At 42.9% G+C, this 17,245-nt stretch overlaps 1 protein-coding gene across 1 annotated transcript in view; it reads right to left on the bottom strand.

The window, feature by feature from the left end:
* Positions 1-17,245, bottom strand: part of CLIC4 (chloride intracellular channel 4) — a 47,288-nt gene that overhangs the window by 15,838 nt on the left and 14,205 nt on the right. Inside the window, exon 2 of the mRNA XM_083751922.1 lies at positions 8,433-8,542. Within this exon, the coding sequence (XP_083608048.1) occupies positions 8,433-8,542 (110 nt within the window). The remainder of the gene's footprint in view (positions 1-8,432; positions 8,543-17,245) is intronic.

Here is a 17,245-nt window from a genome sequence, read left to right as displayed (position 1 = left end):
ATATATTCCTTCGGGGGGACCCCAATTAAGCTGGATTTCTCCACATGCACATAGCTGGGCACTTAATGTATAGACACATGTCTTTTGCTTCCACACTTCGTGCTAACACCACAATAAAGTTTAGCTGATGCTTCCTGCAACAATAACGTCTAGCACTGCCCTGGATTATTGCCCATTTGAGGCACACACACAATGCCCTTCTGACCTGTACCACCTACAATGGAAAACTCTAGAGACAGCACTACCAGTAAAGTGAACCACCAGAATGGATTTGGTGTAAGAGAACCACCTCCCCACCATCATTCCAGTGGTAAAAATCTGGCAATCACTCAGTGATGCAAAAGACAAAGTACAGCCTTTCATGTCCAGCTTAGCTGACTTTCCCACATTTGAGGTTCGGTGAGGGATGCTCAGTCAATCATGAACTGACCTCAGCACTGCACTTTGCAGGGTATTAACTCAGTATTTTAGTAAGCCAGAAGCACACAAGATCTTCACACAAAACCAGTTTTAGAATTTAGCACTGAACGAGACATGCAGCAAGCAGGACAGGCAGAAGCTTGGTACAACAAATGGCCTGAAAGGCCATGGGGAGCTGAACAGATGTATAAACTAACAAGCAAAACTAAAAGGGGAAAAGAATCAACACAGGGCAGCCACCAGACCTCTCCTCTGAACAGGGGAAACTTCGAAAGCAAGCACAGCCACAGCTTGATGTCTTGCCATTATTCCCATCTGCTTAGAGTTTTCAAAGAATGAGAAAACAGGGCTCTCCATAAAACAAGGTGTCCCATGCCAAAGCTAGATTTAAGTTATCAAAAAGTGCTGATCAGCCACTGCTTCTTCACCCCAGGATCCCAGGTATAAACAGATACACCCACATATTATCAGAGACTGGACTAATTCAGCCATCCTACAACTGTTATCTTGGGATTCCATCCAGCAGCCTAATTTTTTGCATGTTAGGGTTTGTTTTCATATCCTCCACCTCCACCTCCCGAGTGCTAGTTTGGTTAATAATTTGGAAAACTCCAAAGCTTACTCAGTATTTGGGAGAGAATTTTGTTGGTCCTACCTAAAAAGTATTGCCTTAGCAATAATAGGCCTTTCTTTTACACGCTAGTCATACCATTTCTTGGTAGATGAATTTTGTGCAATGTTACACCAAAACCACTATTCAGTAATTCAGGAACACAGGAAGCTGCCTTACATTGAGTCAGACCACTGATCCATCTAGCGGCTAGTCCAATTCAGCCTCTCCCAGATTTTTGTTTCATGGCAGAGAATAAGAGCAGAACATTCAGCTGCCACAAACCTGCCCTTAACTGTGTGCACACACTCAAAGTGTTCCTAATTTGTCCTTCTCCAAAAGCTGCTGAGATTTGTGAGTCAGTTTCATACCTTAAGTAGCTTAAGCTTCAATTAAAACACTGCTGTGTACACCCACAATAATTACAGAAAATTACTGGAGTGGCTCTCCTCCAATTTCTCCCATTGGCTAGAGGAGGTTCTTTTCAGATGGGAAAAATAGTGGCAAATCATACCTTTCAGGTGTGAAGGGTGCATTCTGTTCTGGGAGCAGGCAAGACCAAACCCTCAGCAAATGTCAAAACAAGTTCTGAAAGGGGGTGGGGCTTCTGGCAAACTACACCCCCTCTCCAAAAACAGGCAAATTAAAGCTATTGCTGTCACAATCCCCCTTAAGCATCCTCAACAGAGCTAGTCAGTTCCCTTACAGTTTCCTTTACCCTTCTTCCCTGTTGGCCACACCTGTTTATGTTGCATGTTTGCACCAGTCTAAGTGAGCTTTTAGAGAAACACATCTGGTGCTAATGATGTCAAATTTATTATTATTATTATTATTATTATTATTATTATTATTATTATTATTAGGAATCTGTAGCATCTTCTTTCCAAACCAATCCTTCTGGCACCTGGCATAAAACTGAAGCGTCTTTCCACTCTGCTTTCCAATGCAAAGCATTTAGGGTGTTAACCAGAGAACAACAGAAAGTCACTCTGGACCAGAGAATTATGGTCAATGTCAGCTCCCAGTTTAACACCGTAGGTTCAGGCTGTGTGGGTGGCTCCCAACTTTGTTATGTAGAAGCATAGCAAAACCATACCCTGCATCTCTAGGGATAGTCTAGTACTGTTCTGACTGAGGTAGAGGACGTTTTTAAGGAAAGGAGAGAGAATGCGAAATAAGCGTATGCGAGTAATCCTATTACTCAAAAGTGTGCATGATGTCTTAGCCTGGCGGCCTAATTCAAAGACATTGCAAAGTTTGTACCGGTCTGCCTGCCAACAGATACTAGTATACATAATAGGTGTGCAAGAGCCTGAAAGAGCCAACTCTCATCCCATTTACAAAAAAACCTCCCCTGCCTAGAGGCCAATCTTACACACCACAAGCGAGTGCTCTTTAAGCCTTTCCTATGGCACACAGCAGGGACGCAGGTGGCGCTGTGGGTTAAAGCCTCAGCACCTAGGACTTGCCGATCGAAAGGTCGGCGGTTCGAATCCCTGCGGCGGGGTGCGCTCCTGCTGCTCGGTCCCAGCGCCTGCCAACCTAGCAGTTCGAAAGCACCTCCGGCTGCAAGTAGATAAATAGGGACCGCTTACCAGCGGGAAGGTAAACGGCGTTTCCGTGTGCAGCTCTGGCTCGCCAGAGCAGCGATGTCACGCTGGCCACGTGACCCGGAAGTGTCTCCGGACAGCGCTGGCCCCTGGCCTCTTGAGTGAGATGGGCGCACAACCCCAGAGTCTGTCAAGACTGGCCCGTACGGGCAGGGGTACCTTTACCTTTACTTTTACCTATGGCACACAGCTGAAACCGCATGCATTTAACAGGAGTTCCCACCCATGCTGCAAGTGATGCAGCTGTATGGGCCACAACTGCCATGCTGTAACTACTAACTCGTCTTCTGTGCATCCATGGGAAAGGATTTGTCACTATACCACTATACCACTGTCACTATACCAGCCTTGTATTTAACAATTTAAATTCATTGTGGGAGACTGCATTGAATTCCATGTAAGGAAGTGAGCAAGCTGGCAGTGGAGGAGGGATGGTTTCTGTGAGAACTGCAGAAGGACAAACAACCTTTAGTGCCAAAACCATCATAGAAATGCAGCAGGCTGGTTAGGGATGGAGTAGGACCCCTCCATCCGTCTGCTTGCTAGGAGGTCATTTTTGTTTTAATTATTTTTCGCTCGTCTGCTCAGAGGTAGTAGCTTACATTTCATTTTTAGTCAGTAGGGCTGTCCCCAAGTGGTGGTGGTAGGTTGGGCAACTCACAGTGTGTGGGTCCCACCATTGCCTTAGGTACAGGGCTGGGGAAGTAGCTCCTATTCACACACACACACACACACACACACACACACTCACTCCAGGGATGGCCCCAAATGGAAGAGGCAGCCAATCCTCCTCTGTGACCAGCATAGAATGCAGCCTATTAACAAGTGAGTAAAAACAACAACAAATATAGACAGGTTTACAACTTTTGTGGGCTATTTACACAGTTACCGTTTATTTATGGCAGGCATAGGCAAACTCAGTCCTCCAGACGTTTTGAGACTACAATTCCCATTATCCCTGACTGCTAGGGATGATGGGAGTTGTAGTCCCAAAACATCTGGAGGGCTGAGTTTGCCTATGCCTGATTTATGGCATTGCACATACACCTCTCAACATACAATATAAAGAACTCAATATTAGCAGCTAAAGCAGTTAAGATACAAAAAACAACTCCAGATAAATTTAAAAACAATACAAAGCAGACACCCACAGCAGAGACATATTCATCCAGCTGGGAAAGCTGGTTGGGACAGAAATGTCGTCAATTGTTTCTGCAAAGTGCAGGTTGTGGGTGCCTGTCGTGTCTCAACAAGAACACTGTTCTATATACTGGAAATCCTGCTCTGATTTACATGCAACAAAAGCTCCAAGCTTGTACCCCATCCTTCCTCCAAGAAGCTCAGAGGAGGATACAGGATTTACCCCAATGTCTTCTAATAGCCCCGTGAGACAGATTCAGCCTAGGTATTGACTGACTTGCTCAAAGCCACACAGGGAGCTCCATGAAGCAAGTAGGGCTTTGAACCTGGATTTCACACATCCGCTGTCTCTTATGACACTGGCTCTCACCTGAGGCAAGCAAGATGGACTGGAGTAGTTGGGAGCAAGAGGCCAGTTCTTAAAGAGACTTAATAAAATACTATTTTATTGGGCTATTACCCAACTCGGAGTGAAGTATAAGACAGAGATGACCAAAAGAGGACAAAAGCAAGTTTTGTGTGTCTTGGGTGGAGGCTGTTAAGCCCCAAAAAAGTAACAGACAACAGTGACCTATGGAACATTGCTATAAATACCCTGGTAAAAAGAACTCCCATTTCTTCCAGGCTAGTAAAGAGGGAGTGGCTCAAGCTAAGAGTCATTATAGCATGCGTCACTTGGTGGCGGTGGTTTTTTTTTTAAGATTCACTGGACAAGTGCCCAGACAATAGGCTGGCCAGAGTTATAAAAAGGCAGCCAATGGGACAGGTTATACATTTGTAACCGACAAGTTCCACTAGGTTCGCACTAGAACAGATGCAAAGTTAACTTGCTTAACCTCAGACCCAAGTTGGGCAATTCCTTCTCCACAAACCTACAGCTACATCCCTCCACCAATAATCCCTAGTGATCTTAACCTGATGGTGGGACAGCCTCCATTAGGGTCTACAGGAGGGTAGGGGGACCTGTGGTCTGCCAGTTGTTGCTGGACTCCAACTCCCATCAGCATTGTAGCGAAGAGAGAAGAAATGGAAGCTGCAGTCCAGCAACCTCTGGTTGAGCATTTAACCATTAACCATCAGGAACCATTGAGGATATGGTTCCTCTAACCTAGGGGTCAGCAACCTAAGGCCCATGAGCCACAAGCAGCCCATGGGGGTCATTTAACTGGCCCACGAGCCACCCCTGAACCGAGCCACCCGCTCAGCGAGTCCCCACGCACTGCGCTAAACCGGCGCAGCACAACAACTCACTTCCGCAGCACCAGAAATCACACCTGCAGAGACGCTGGAAATTGCATCTGCGCAGGCGCAGATGCCAGAAATCACGGGCAGGCGGGCGATCCAGCCCATGGAGGTATCTCCACTAGAGTGAACCGGCCCAGGCAAGGTAAACCTTTCTGACCCCTGCTCTCATCACTAACTGGTCTACTGGAGTCTCATCATAATTCTCTCCCATTGCCACTTCAGCAACAGCAGAAGTGAGTAATCACGAGGGCTGACCGATTAAGAGTCAGACTCGTATCAGGTGTCTGGATTCTGCTTAACATGGGCTCAGGGGTTGCAAGAGTTCATTTCTGAACCTCTCAATTCTACACCTCAGCAGCATCACTAAATGACATAACCAAGTCAGTAGGTTAGACAACTGGTTTCAAGATTTCAACCTTCAGGAAACTTGCTTCAATTTAGTAATGGCCACCAACTGGGGTGGCTTTAAAAGATTAGACAACTTTATGGACAACAAGGCTATCCACGGCCCCCAAGCCACAATAGCTATGTTCTCCCTTCACGGTTTGAGGCAGCATGCCTCTGGAGACCAGTTGCTGGGGATCACATGCAGAGGAAGAGCTGCTGTAGTCAGGTCCTGCTTGTAGGCATCCCATAGACATCTCCTTAGCCATAGTAAGAGCAGGCTACTGGACTAAATGGCCCATTGGCCTGATCCAGCAGGGCTGCTCTATTTTGTTTACCAACCTTTCATTATTTGCCAAAGACTCCTTGCAACTTGGAAAGGGATCCTGCTAGGAGCACTCTCAGCTTGCTAGGCCTGTTGGCCTCCACTTTAGCACTTTTGCCATGCCAAATGCACCCTAGAATACAGCATGTACATTGAAAAGAACATGTAGTAAAGTGTAAGTAAACTATCATATGCATGCTTTCCTGAATGTTACTGCTGACAGAGAAGCTTCCAGACTTATGGGGAATGCCAGGATTTCCTGGAACACCATCTGACAAGTACTTGCTCAGGGTTTTGGAGGTGGGGGTTCAGTTCATTTTTAAGAAAGTAGTCCTCAAGCAATTTTTTTTTTTAAAAAAAACCAAAGCCAAAAGCTTGCCCTGCATTCTCGAACAAATTCTGCACACTGCAGCTATGCTCTGGCCAACAAAAGAAGTCTAATTCTTGCACACAAACACAAGCTGCATTCCTGAAGAGGGAAAAGAATGAAGCCTCTGTCTTTACTGACTACAGAGAAGCAGAAAACCTATGAGCACATGGGGGGGGGGCGCTAAGTGTGTCTCCATTTAGTCCACACATATTTTTGCTTGTGGCCTTAGCTACTAGCAGAATTTAACTGGAAATAACCTCTTGTTAGCAGCGCTATATTTAACAAGACTGCACAAAGGAAAAAGCATGTCACAGAACAACAAGCTTGCAAGATTTAAGTTTTTCCTGTGCCCCACAATTGCTTGCTTGTGAACTTTTGTACCGGGAAGAGCCCAGCACAATGTGAAGTCCAAATCCTGATCTCGTTAGCAAAAGAAAAATAAGTTTTGAACCTCATTAACAGAGCTGTAATACAATACATAGCAGAAGAGCAATTGTGAATAGCTACCTTATTAAGATTATAACATTTCTTTAAAAATATTAAGTGGGTTATAAATGCCTTAAATAAAAATCTCATTCAAAGAAATGAGCACAGAAGTACAAACATGGCAGGCGACCACACTAGTCTGAGCTATTTTCCTAAAGTCCAAGTCATCATTCCCTTCAACAGGCACTCAACTAGCTGAGTTTGCTATCAATTTAGAAACAAAAACAGGGTCACCCCACCCACCCACAAAAAGCTATTGGGTTCTACATACCCAAAACCTCTAGGCAGGAAAAAGTTTCTGAAGGAAGCACAGGCTGAAATGGACCTGTGAGCTTCCAGAGAGTTGAGTCTAAAGAAGGAATACTATAGTAACTCACTTCATTGTCTAAAGGTGGAATTTCCAGATTCACACTCAATGCCAGAGGCAGGATGCTATCTTTGGCAGGGAGGTGGAGGAGAGGCATGCTGCTGACTAAAAGCCTCAATTTTCCCATTGTGCTCTACAGGCAACTTTTTGAAACCTGCCCCAAGAGAGTGGGGTTGGATGGGCAAGAGATTCTAAATGAATTGTATTATTAAAGAGCAGCTGAGATAGAATCACAGAAACGTAGAGTTGGAAGGGACCATGAGGGTCATCCAGTCCAACACCCCTGCAATGCAGCAAACTTTCAACCCAACATGGGGCTTGAACTGAAAACCCTAAGATAAGAGTCCCATGCTCTACTGACCTGAGCTATCCTGCATGCTAATAGATACAAGATGTGAAGAATAAAAACAACCAAGTCTTGTAAGTATCATGAAGACTGACGTATTTTGTTAAGGCATCATCAGCTTTTGTAGACTTAAGAGCCCATTCAATCAGCTGTGGTGGGGGTCAGAGAAGTGGGAGGAGAAGAAAAAAGGGAGGCAGTTGGTCTGCTTGAGCCCTTTCTGAACCATACAGAGATGTTTCAGGAAGAAAAAGTGATACTGGACATCCTTCCTAGACCACCCCTCTATCTCACACTACATAGCAATAAAAGATTCAAATCTCAGGTTGCCCACACCTGAACTCTCTAGTGCTATACAGAATAGGAAGGGAAGGTGGGAGAATAAAAAGGCATGCTTTCCTCCTTCATGACCATCCTACCCCCACAGAAACCTAGCCTGCATACACACCATACATTTAAAAGCATGTTCTCCCGTTCCTCTTTTTTTTTTAAAAAAAGAGGAAGAATCTTGGGAACTGTAGTTTAAGACTGCTAGGAATTGTAGCTCTGTGAGGTGTAAAGACAAAATCCTTTTACAAAGGATATGCCACAGAGGCTGTGCAGATGAAGAAATATAATTCATTAGCTTTTGACAGCACCTATTCATGCAGGTTATTCAGAGAATTGGAGTACAGTGGTACCTCGGGTTACATACGCTTCAGGTTACAGACTCCACTAACCCAGAAATAGTACCTCAGGTTAAGAACTTTGCTTCAGGATGAGAACAGAAATCATGCAGCGGCAGCGCAGTAGGAGGCCCCATTAGCTAAAGTGGTGCTTCAGGTTAAGAACAGTTTCAGGTTAAGAACGGACTTCCGGAACGAATTAAGCACTTAACCCAAGGTACCACAGTACTTTTACATCTTCCGATTTTCCACTTAACATATCCTTGCTTCAGTTATTATGTCTGATATTAACTCTCCGATACAGAGGTTTATAAATCTTCAAGATGTCAAGAAAGTAATCGCACAGGATTTATCTCCCAGCAGCAGCAGCTAGAATCTGCTGTGTAGGAAAGAAGACCCTATTACTTAAATCTCTCAAAGATAACCAGATATAAAGTAGAAATGTAAGGGAGTGTCATGTTTCCTACCTTTTCAAGTCAACTGTTGTTACACTAAATACCACTCCTTTCAGCCAAAGAATCATGAAGAGTCTCTGAGAAAAGGGGCAGTTGCCTATGCTTTCACCATCACTTCCAGCCTGCGAAAAGAGGAGGGAAAAACATTAATACAAGTGCACCAGATGTCCAGATCCATTCTCTGTCACCCATTAGCAGTAATGTGAGCTTCAAGAACAGTTTTGAACTGAAAAAAAATCATTTACAAACTGAAGGTAATTTGCATGGGGAAATTTGCATCAGGGTTTTTTTTTTTAAAGTTTTCACTGGATTTTGTAAACAAGGATCATAGGAATAACAAATGATACAAATAAAAGACCAAGTCTTCTCATGTTATTTGCATATCACAAAAATAGCATAAACATTAGTAGTAATATCCATAATATATGGTTCATTATTAATAGTTAATGTTTGTTCGTATACTGGTTTAAACAAAAACAAATGGGGAACAGGACAGAACTGAGTTAACAGATAACATTCAACACTGAATAGCTGAAAACTTAATCAGAAGCCCTTGTGGTTGTGCTTAGATTAAGTATGAGTAAAAGCCACTTTTCCTATTATGTTACCAACAACACAATATAAAGTGTTGGTCTATTGATGAACCGGGGGGGCGGGGGGATTTAAATCTAGATCAACCAGACTGAGCCAAATGTTGATGTGGGGGTATTGTTCATTTTCTGGAATACTGGCATGTGCTATGAAATTAAACCATGGTAAACACCGAGGTAAAGTCATTTTTTTCTTTATCTGTCCATGTGTCAACTGTAGGTTATTTGTGAATCTCTCATGGAGGGCTGTTTTCCAAACTGTTTTGTACGAAATGTCTATCGTTGTACCAGAAAGGGTTTTCCAGTGTCAGGTTATATTGTGTCTTGCCATTTGTAATAAATGTCTTATTAATTCTTTATTATATAAATCCAGATTGTTTTCTTAAACTATATTTAATAAAGCTAATTCTGGCTTGACTTCTAATTGTTGCTTTGTTGTTTTATCAATTTCTTGGAATATCAAATTCCAAAAAGGCTGGATTTCCATACATTCCCACCACATGTGGAGATATGTACCAAGTGTGAGGCAGGGCCTCCAGCAATGTGGTGGTGCCAGGATGGATCATTGCCAGCTTCCTAGGGGTTAGGTACCACCTGTATGAGTTTCAGGGTTAATTATTGCTTGCCAAGATAGACTAAAAGGGGTTTTCCATCAGAAAATTAGAAATTTTCCGTAGAAAGATCCTCTAGAGGTGGGGTAGGAAGCCTCAGGCCTAGAAATAAATATTGCCCTTGGGACTCTCCCTGGGCCACACCCCTCACTGGTCCTACTTCACCCTCTCCCTTGAGTGTTTTGGCCTAAACTGAATGTGTCCCTGAAGTTGGATAACCACTGGCTTTAGAATGGATTGAATATAGCCTACTATACTAAAGTGCCATCTGCCCACTTTTGCCTCTGGCCATGCCAACTGGCATGTGGCCCCATGTGCCCATGAGGAAATGCAGCCCTCAGCTGAAGGAAGTTCCCCATCCCTCCCCCCGAGAGTGATCTCATTTAGCACACTTAGTTTTCTTTACTAGAAAGAAGCAAAATAAGAACTTTGAAACTGCCAGACTTGTCTAATATTGTATTTGCAATTGGCATCCATCCATTGTTATGAATGAACTTATGAAATGGAAAGATAAATCACTGAAAATTTTTCCATCCCACATCACTGCCCATAATTAGAACAGGTGACTCAGTAGATAGGGTAAGGACCAGAAGGTTGCATCACAAGTAGTTTCATCCCAAGAGAAAGAGGGAGGGATCAGCCCTTTGTGTAGAATTTCCTCCAAGAGAAGAGACTAAAAAGTTTACGCCTTTGAGAGATTAAAGGAAGCCTCTGTTATCATCAGCACTGTTTCAGCTCAATAAGCAGCTTGCTAGATAGAAATTCTAATTTAATATTGAAACCTTTGGTGATATCTGCCTGTTTAGTGGTATCACAAGGTGGGAAGGACTCAGCCAATATAACCGTGAATCATTGGCGCTAGGCAGCTTTGCAAATTGCTATTCTAGAAAAACTGACTTACCTTATCTTAAGAGAAACTGTGGGCTTGGAATATCATGTGGCAGTCTTTTCATAACTGCCTTTGTAACAAAGAGGGAAAGTAGCAAGGAGGAGTTCTCTTTCCTTTTTACCAGTTCTTTGTTATTTTTGTACCAAACCTGCTATATTTCTGTGCGTGTAATACTAGTATTTTAGAATTTAAAAAGCAATTTGACAAAGCTCACCACCTACCAGTGTGCCTTAGTTAGCTCACTGAAAAGTCAGTCCAAGAGGACAGTCCAAAGATGGAAAGCTTTCTACATGCATCAATATCAAGACTGGTGAAACTTGTGACCCACCAAGTCAAACACAGCTCAGAAAAGCCTCCAGGCACTTTCTGGTTTGGTGCCTGCCTAAGAATGCAAAACAGGTATACAGAGCACCATGCAAACCACAATACATGTCTGAGGGGCTGCATTTTGCTTAATAGGTCACAACTTGTGCTGAAGGCAAGCCTACTCAACTGTGTGACCCAGAAACTCTTACCTGGGGGGGGGGGTCATGTCATGGTAGCCCTTGCTTCTCTGACACACACACGCACACTTCTTTCAGACCATGCTGTGGTGCCTCTGCACCCGGTGATATAGGTCTAAATATCTGAAGCCATATTTTAGGTATTCATTGCTTTAGTCATGTGCTTATTTGTCTAAATTCACAATGTATAAAGATAGCTTTCGCCGAAGCAAAAAAGCAGCCAGCAACTGAGAAATGGGAAGTGAGACTTACAGAAACATGAAGGCCTCTGACAAATTTAGCAGAAATGGGCAGAGACTGGAAAATTACTATGACTGTGCCAAGAACACCCAGGGATTTCCAACTCCCTAAACCAAAGGGCTGGAAAGGGCATGAAAATCTAGTCCAAACCGTGCTCTCTGCATGCACTGACACACACTATTCTATAAAGCCATAAGCTCCAAGTAACCACTTCCAAACTACTATCCAGACAAGTAGCATGAATAAGCTGCTCAAACCAGATGTGCCTGAATAATAAAGTGATTTCAGGAGGACAATCTAGATGCCCCAGCAAAGTGAGTCAAGAGGAGGAAGGCATAAAGCTTTAGAAAATGCTTTCTAGATTTCCAATTAGAACAAACAAACTTGCTACTTCAGTGGCAATCTCTCTCTCTCTCTCTCTCTCTCTCTTTTTTTAAAAAAGCTCCGAAACAGTCTAGCCTGCTTCACCAGATTAAGGAGATCTCTCTGGAGTATCATCGAGCCCAGGTATAGGCAAACTCAGCCCTCCAGATGTTTTGGGACTACAACTCCCATCATCCCTGACCACTGGTCCTGTTAGCTAGGGATGATGGGAGTTGTAGTCCCAAAACATCTGGAGGGCCAAGTTTGCCTATGCCTGATTCTAGCCCATGGGTGTGCAACCTATGGCCCTCCAGATGGTGTTGGACTACAACACCCATCATCCTTGGCCATTGGCCATGCTGACTGAAGCAGATGGGAGCTGAAGTTCAACATCTGGAAAACCACAGGTGGCCACCTCTGCTCTAGCAGGTGGCCTTAACTGGCAACTGGTCTTCATTCCATTTTAACTTTTCCCCCTTGAAGTGACATGTTTGGAAAGCAGGTCTGCCTAATCCACCCATGCCTCCTGTTCTATTTTTAATCCAAAGTATTTCACATGTTTATTAAAAGGCATTATGAAGATTACTACTGATATCCCAAGAGACGAATTGCTTCTCAGGAACTACCTTGTACTTCTTGATCAATGTTGGGAAATGGGCTGCTACTACATTCCTAAGGGAACACGAAGTTTATTAAATCCATACAGAGCTGCTTTAATGAGCCATTGGTTAGCAAACCTTTTATTAAAAAGCAAACTGTAGTGTATCCAATTGTCTAGATGAGATTAGAATTGGCCTAATAAAATGACGCAAAACTTCAAAATTTAATATGAAAAAAGGGCCATAGCTCAGTGCTAGAGCATTTGCTTGGTGAAGGTCCCAGGTTCAATCCCCAAGACCACCAGGTATGGTTCAGAGACCCCTACCTGAAATACTGGCTTCCAGTCAAATGGATCCAGTGGTTTGATGTAGTACAAGGCTGTTTCCTATGTTCCTACATGGGTGGTGCTGGGACACATGGCAAAAAGCAAAACAATGCAAAATCTGGATTTAGTGTGTTTCCTCATTCCAAATTTAATTACTGCCATCTCTAGTATATCTGGATAACTGAAGAGAATACTACTACGAACGTTTTGGTAGGGAAGGCAAAGGAACAGGTGACAAACGCAGCACCCAACAACCCACAAACGTAACACATTATTTTTCATCATGACAAAATATCCTTTACTCATAAACAATTACATCAGTAGTTTTAAGAACAGCAGCACTTTTGTATCCCAGGATGACACAAGGGAGGGAGTTATTTTAATGCTAACAGCTTGCAGATGTAAAAGCATTCTGGAGAATCTCTGGAATCTGAATCTTGTTAAGTGAAATAGTTTCCAAGAAGCACTCTTCCAAAACAGTTTTAACGTAGTGCAATACTGATGGAATACTTTTCCTGAATATTCTGGAAAGGGCAAGCTAAAATTCTAAATACTAATTAACACTATGTTACAATGAGATTCTTCCAGAAGTTCCATCATCAATATACTGCCAGAAAATAAATATTAAACATGGAGTTATTAATAATAAAAGATATAGCCCAGTTCTTGCACCACCTCATTTTGGCAGAAAGCAATCAGGCCCTAGCTATGGTCCCCCCCCCCCTTAGCAATGGGACATCTAAGCATTTTTCCCAACTCCTATTCCCCAGTGTATACACAGTATTTACATCCAGGCAGTGGATCCAGGCAGCCAATAGCAATAGAATTGCTCCTACCTACATCAGTGAGTAATCTTTTTCAGTCTGAGGGCTACTTTCCCTTCTGGACAACCTACAAGGGACCACAAGCCAATGGCAAGTGGAGCCAGAAACAAAAGTGGGCCCAGCAGTTTTACCCTTAAGTATTAGTCTTATTTCTACATACATACACACACACACACACACACACACACACACACACACACCCCTCTGTCCTCTATCCAGACAAGCAAGAAGCATGATCGTAGTTCAAGTACACATCCTAGCCAGGCAAAACTACTCAAGGAGGATGCAAAGCAGGGCCCGAGGAAAGTCCCAAGGGCCAAAGGGGGAAAGAAGAGAAATGAAAAAAGCAACACAGGTTGGAAATTGCAAGTATGCATCCCTTCCATGGTAACCCCCACATTATCAAAGAGCCCCCTTGTAAAGAAGAGAAAGGCAGGCAGGTTCAGGGTTAGACTACTATTGGCCCTGGACTGATCACTATTTACCCATTAACTAAATTCTTTAAAATGAGCATTTTCCTTTAATGTTAATGTCTTAGAAGATATGGAAACCTCTCACCAAAACAATAGCTTGAATCCAAAATATAACCCAGACCTAGTTCCAGATATGAAGCCTTCAGGAAGCCACTGCATTTTTATGAACTCAGAAAGCCTTTTCCCCATCTGTATTCCCCAAGTGTACTTTGAGCACAAACCATAAGAAGAATGTTACAGGCATGCCAAGAAAAAATTGGCTTCAGCACTCAAAACTGATTCTGTCTACATTCAAGAGCCATTTTTGCAGGATACCTGCAACCATGGCAGGTATAAAGCTTGTTAGCATCATTTTCTGGGGAGAAAATGCCAACAAAAAAATTCTAGCTGTTTTTAAAAAGTATGTTTGAACAAAAATTAAAACAAACCAGAGTTTTGGAAGCCTGAGAACACCCAAAAGAGAATTTCGACAGTCTTCAGGGGTTCTCAAGTAGTTAGAATCAATTGCACATTTCAGTAAAAGGTGTTCAAAAAGGCAGACTCAATGAGCCATTTGAGCTACATAATTGTAAGAAATTGTGCGACAGCTAGAAGAGATCTGAGACAATAATGTTAATAGTCCCATTTTCCAGAGTGTTTTATGCTTGCAGAGTAATGAAGTGGGTTGTATTTATGCACATTTATACAGCTAACTGTAGTTTTACATTAAAGTCACCTTTTCCATTTCATATTGCACTTAAAACACAACAGTAAGAAGTAAAACAGAAGTCTTTCCTACTGTGGACAATAAAAAGAAAATGGGGCATATCTGAAGACTTCCTGGGAAATCTCTGTTCAAACTTGGGAGTCCTGCTGCTTCCACGTGTTCACCACCCCCTCCTCACATGGTTTAGTACAGAAGTAGAGGTTCCATATGTTACTAAGACAACACAGGCCAAGCAAATGATTTCAGCAGCAACCACAGTGACATGTGCTTGACTCCAGTTCAATTCATTGAGCAGAAGAGGATAAACTGCCCTGAGATCTTTTGATAAAGGGTGGTATAGAAATTTAATTAATTAATCTGTTGTTGTTTTTTTAATAGAATAGGTGCCAGTACTCACCATGAAGTTGTTACAGTCAGTGCCACACTTTTTAGCAACAACAACAAAAACAACAAAAAGAGGTCCCAGTACTGTGTACCTTTGAGTACCCCCGAAAGAAAGCACCGATAATAGTAAAGTAAATGATATCTCTATAAGCAAAATGTGGCTTCGGCGGGAGGTGGGGGAGACCTCTGCAACTGGATGCCACCTATGTTAATGGATAGATCACATAGATTTTCTACCAGTTATGCACAGGAGCTACATATAGAAAAATAGCTCCCACAATGGGTTGGGGATTTTTTTAAAGACACCCTTGTGACCCTTTAGAACTGAACTAGCATTGGGGGAAATCTAGAGCAGTAGAAGTTCTTGCTGCACTTTGGTTTGCAGCATGGGTCAGCAATGCATTCTGGGTCCAACACAGCCTCACATTTTTCTGCATTGACTTCCCATTAAAACCTTCCTCACCCTCATTTTGATTCTCCCACTTTATATTCATATTGTCCTAGATGGTGAACCCCCTGCACAGGAACTGGAAGCTTCTCAATATTATGAAAGCACAAAGACTGATGTGCTGTGCAGTCACTGATATGAAAAGCAGCAGGCAATCTTCACCCCAGATGCTCCCATTAAAAGCAGGAACAAGAAAAGAATGTCACCAAGATATTTTTTTGCTAAAGGATGGGATATAAATGTTTTAAATCAGAAGTAGAGAACCTGTGGCCCACAGGCCAACCTTGGCCTGCCAGGGGGTCCAGTTTGGCTCATGAGGCTATTTTCCACCCAACCACGCCAACCTGTCCATCAGCTGGCATCACCTCTGATGCCAGCTGATGGGCAGGGCTTTACTGCACACAGACAATGGGGCCTGTTTCCTATTGGCATGCACAGATAAAGCAAATAGACCCTTTTTCTCCAAGCATTGACTAGGTGAGAGAATGGCCTCTGCTAAAGATCACACTGTCCAAGTAGGTTCAACATGGAGAGAGGCAGTCCCTGACGTACTTATGGTCCTGAGCTGTATAGGGCTTTAAAGTTATTGAAGGTTTTGAATGGGTAGAACGAACACTGAATTAGATGCAACTTTCAAGTTCAAATTCCTCACCATTAATGACGGCTCATTTTCTCCCAGCCTACGTTACACCCCTTGAGTATTGGTGGGGGAATTCGCTAACACTGGGTGTTTGCTTTTAAGATGTGCAATGTGAGACTTTAAAAAGTATGAAACTTTACAAGCAATCATGTGTAGCAAGCATATTAACACTGCCATCACTGGAAGGTCTCTGATATTAGTGAGTTTAGTGAACTTTTACTGTTTTTTTCCTGCTGTTCTTATGGTTATTACATTTTAAAGATCAACATATATGTTGTTTTTTCTTTATTAGTCATTTTAAACCTTTTGTAAATAAGAGATGATTTAATAAAATAGGTTGCCATGAGGGTCCCCCCACCTTGCGCCAGGGTCCTGCCTTTTATGTTGTGATGATGCTCAAAGATTCTACATTGTACAAAACTGTAAAGCTCAATTAACTAGATGAGTTAAACCCTACCCTAGAAACTCTTCTGCATTCCCAACTTCATCAAGGAGACAAAATAGAATCACAGGTAAAATTTGTTCAACCCAGGAAGAAATTTCCTGAATTTCCTAATCCCACCTCACTTCCAAATGCTAGCTCACCAAGAATGTGAATGCCATGAAATGATGCCTTAACAAGAATAAAATGTTTAGCATTTCTGATAAGGCAGGGTAATCGTGCCAAGGCATTTGACAAAAGGGTGGAAAGTATTTCTCAAGTACTGCGTCTCACCCACACTGAAGAAGATATCTGGCAATTTAAGTATTTTCTATTCAGCAAACCAACCGATCAGGACATATGGTTAGCAAAGCCAGTGCTAGATTTTATGTTTTATGTCTCCTAACTTGTGGCATCAAATCATGGCACTGTGACTTAGCGTAAAGCTTGCACAGGTTTATTCCACCCAGTTTCAGGATCCCGTGCAACACAGGCCTGGAGAGGCTTTTTGGGAGTGCAGGGAATGAGAAAAAGGGGTTGCACAATCTGTCTTCCAGTCACACAATCACTGGAGACAAGCAATACTGGAAAAACAGGGAGCCAGTTAGGCTCTATTCAGTAGAACAGGATGCCAATGCATGGTTGTGTCTGTGGCCAAGATCATCTCCACATCCCACAAAGGGATCAAGGGTTTCAAACAGAGCACTAGCCATATAAGGCAGAAACACTGCAACTTATCCAGGGGCTGGTCTCATGCAGCCCTGTGCTCCTGCTTTAAAGCAGGTAATAAAGTAATGCATGTTTCATA

This window comes from Podarcis gaigeae (assembly GCF_964106915.1).
Source record: "Podarcis gaigeae genome assembly, chromosome: 8".
NCBI classification, from domain to species: Eukaryota; Metazoa; Chordata; class Lepidosauria; order Squamata; family Lacertidae; genus Podarcis; species Podarcis gaigeae.
The sequence above is the reverse complement of the archived record's forward strand: the minus strand, read 5'-3'. Positions and strand labels throughout refer to the sequence as shown.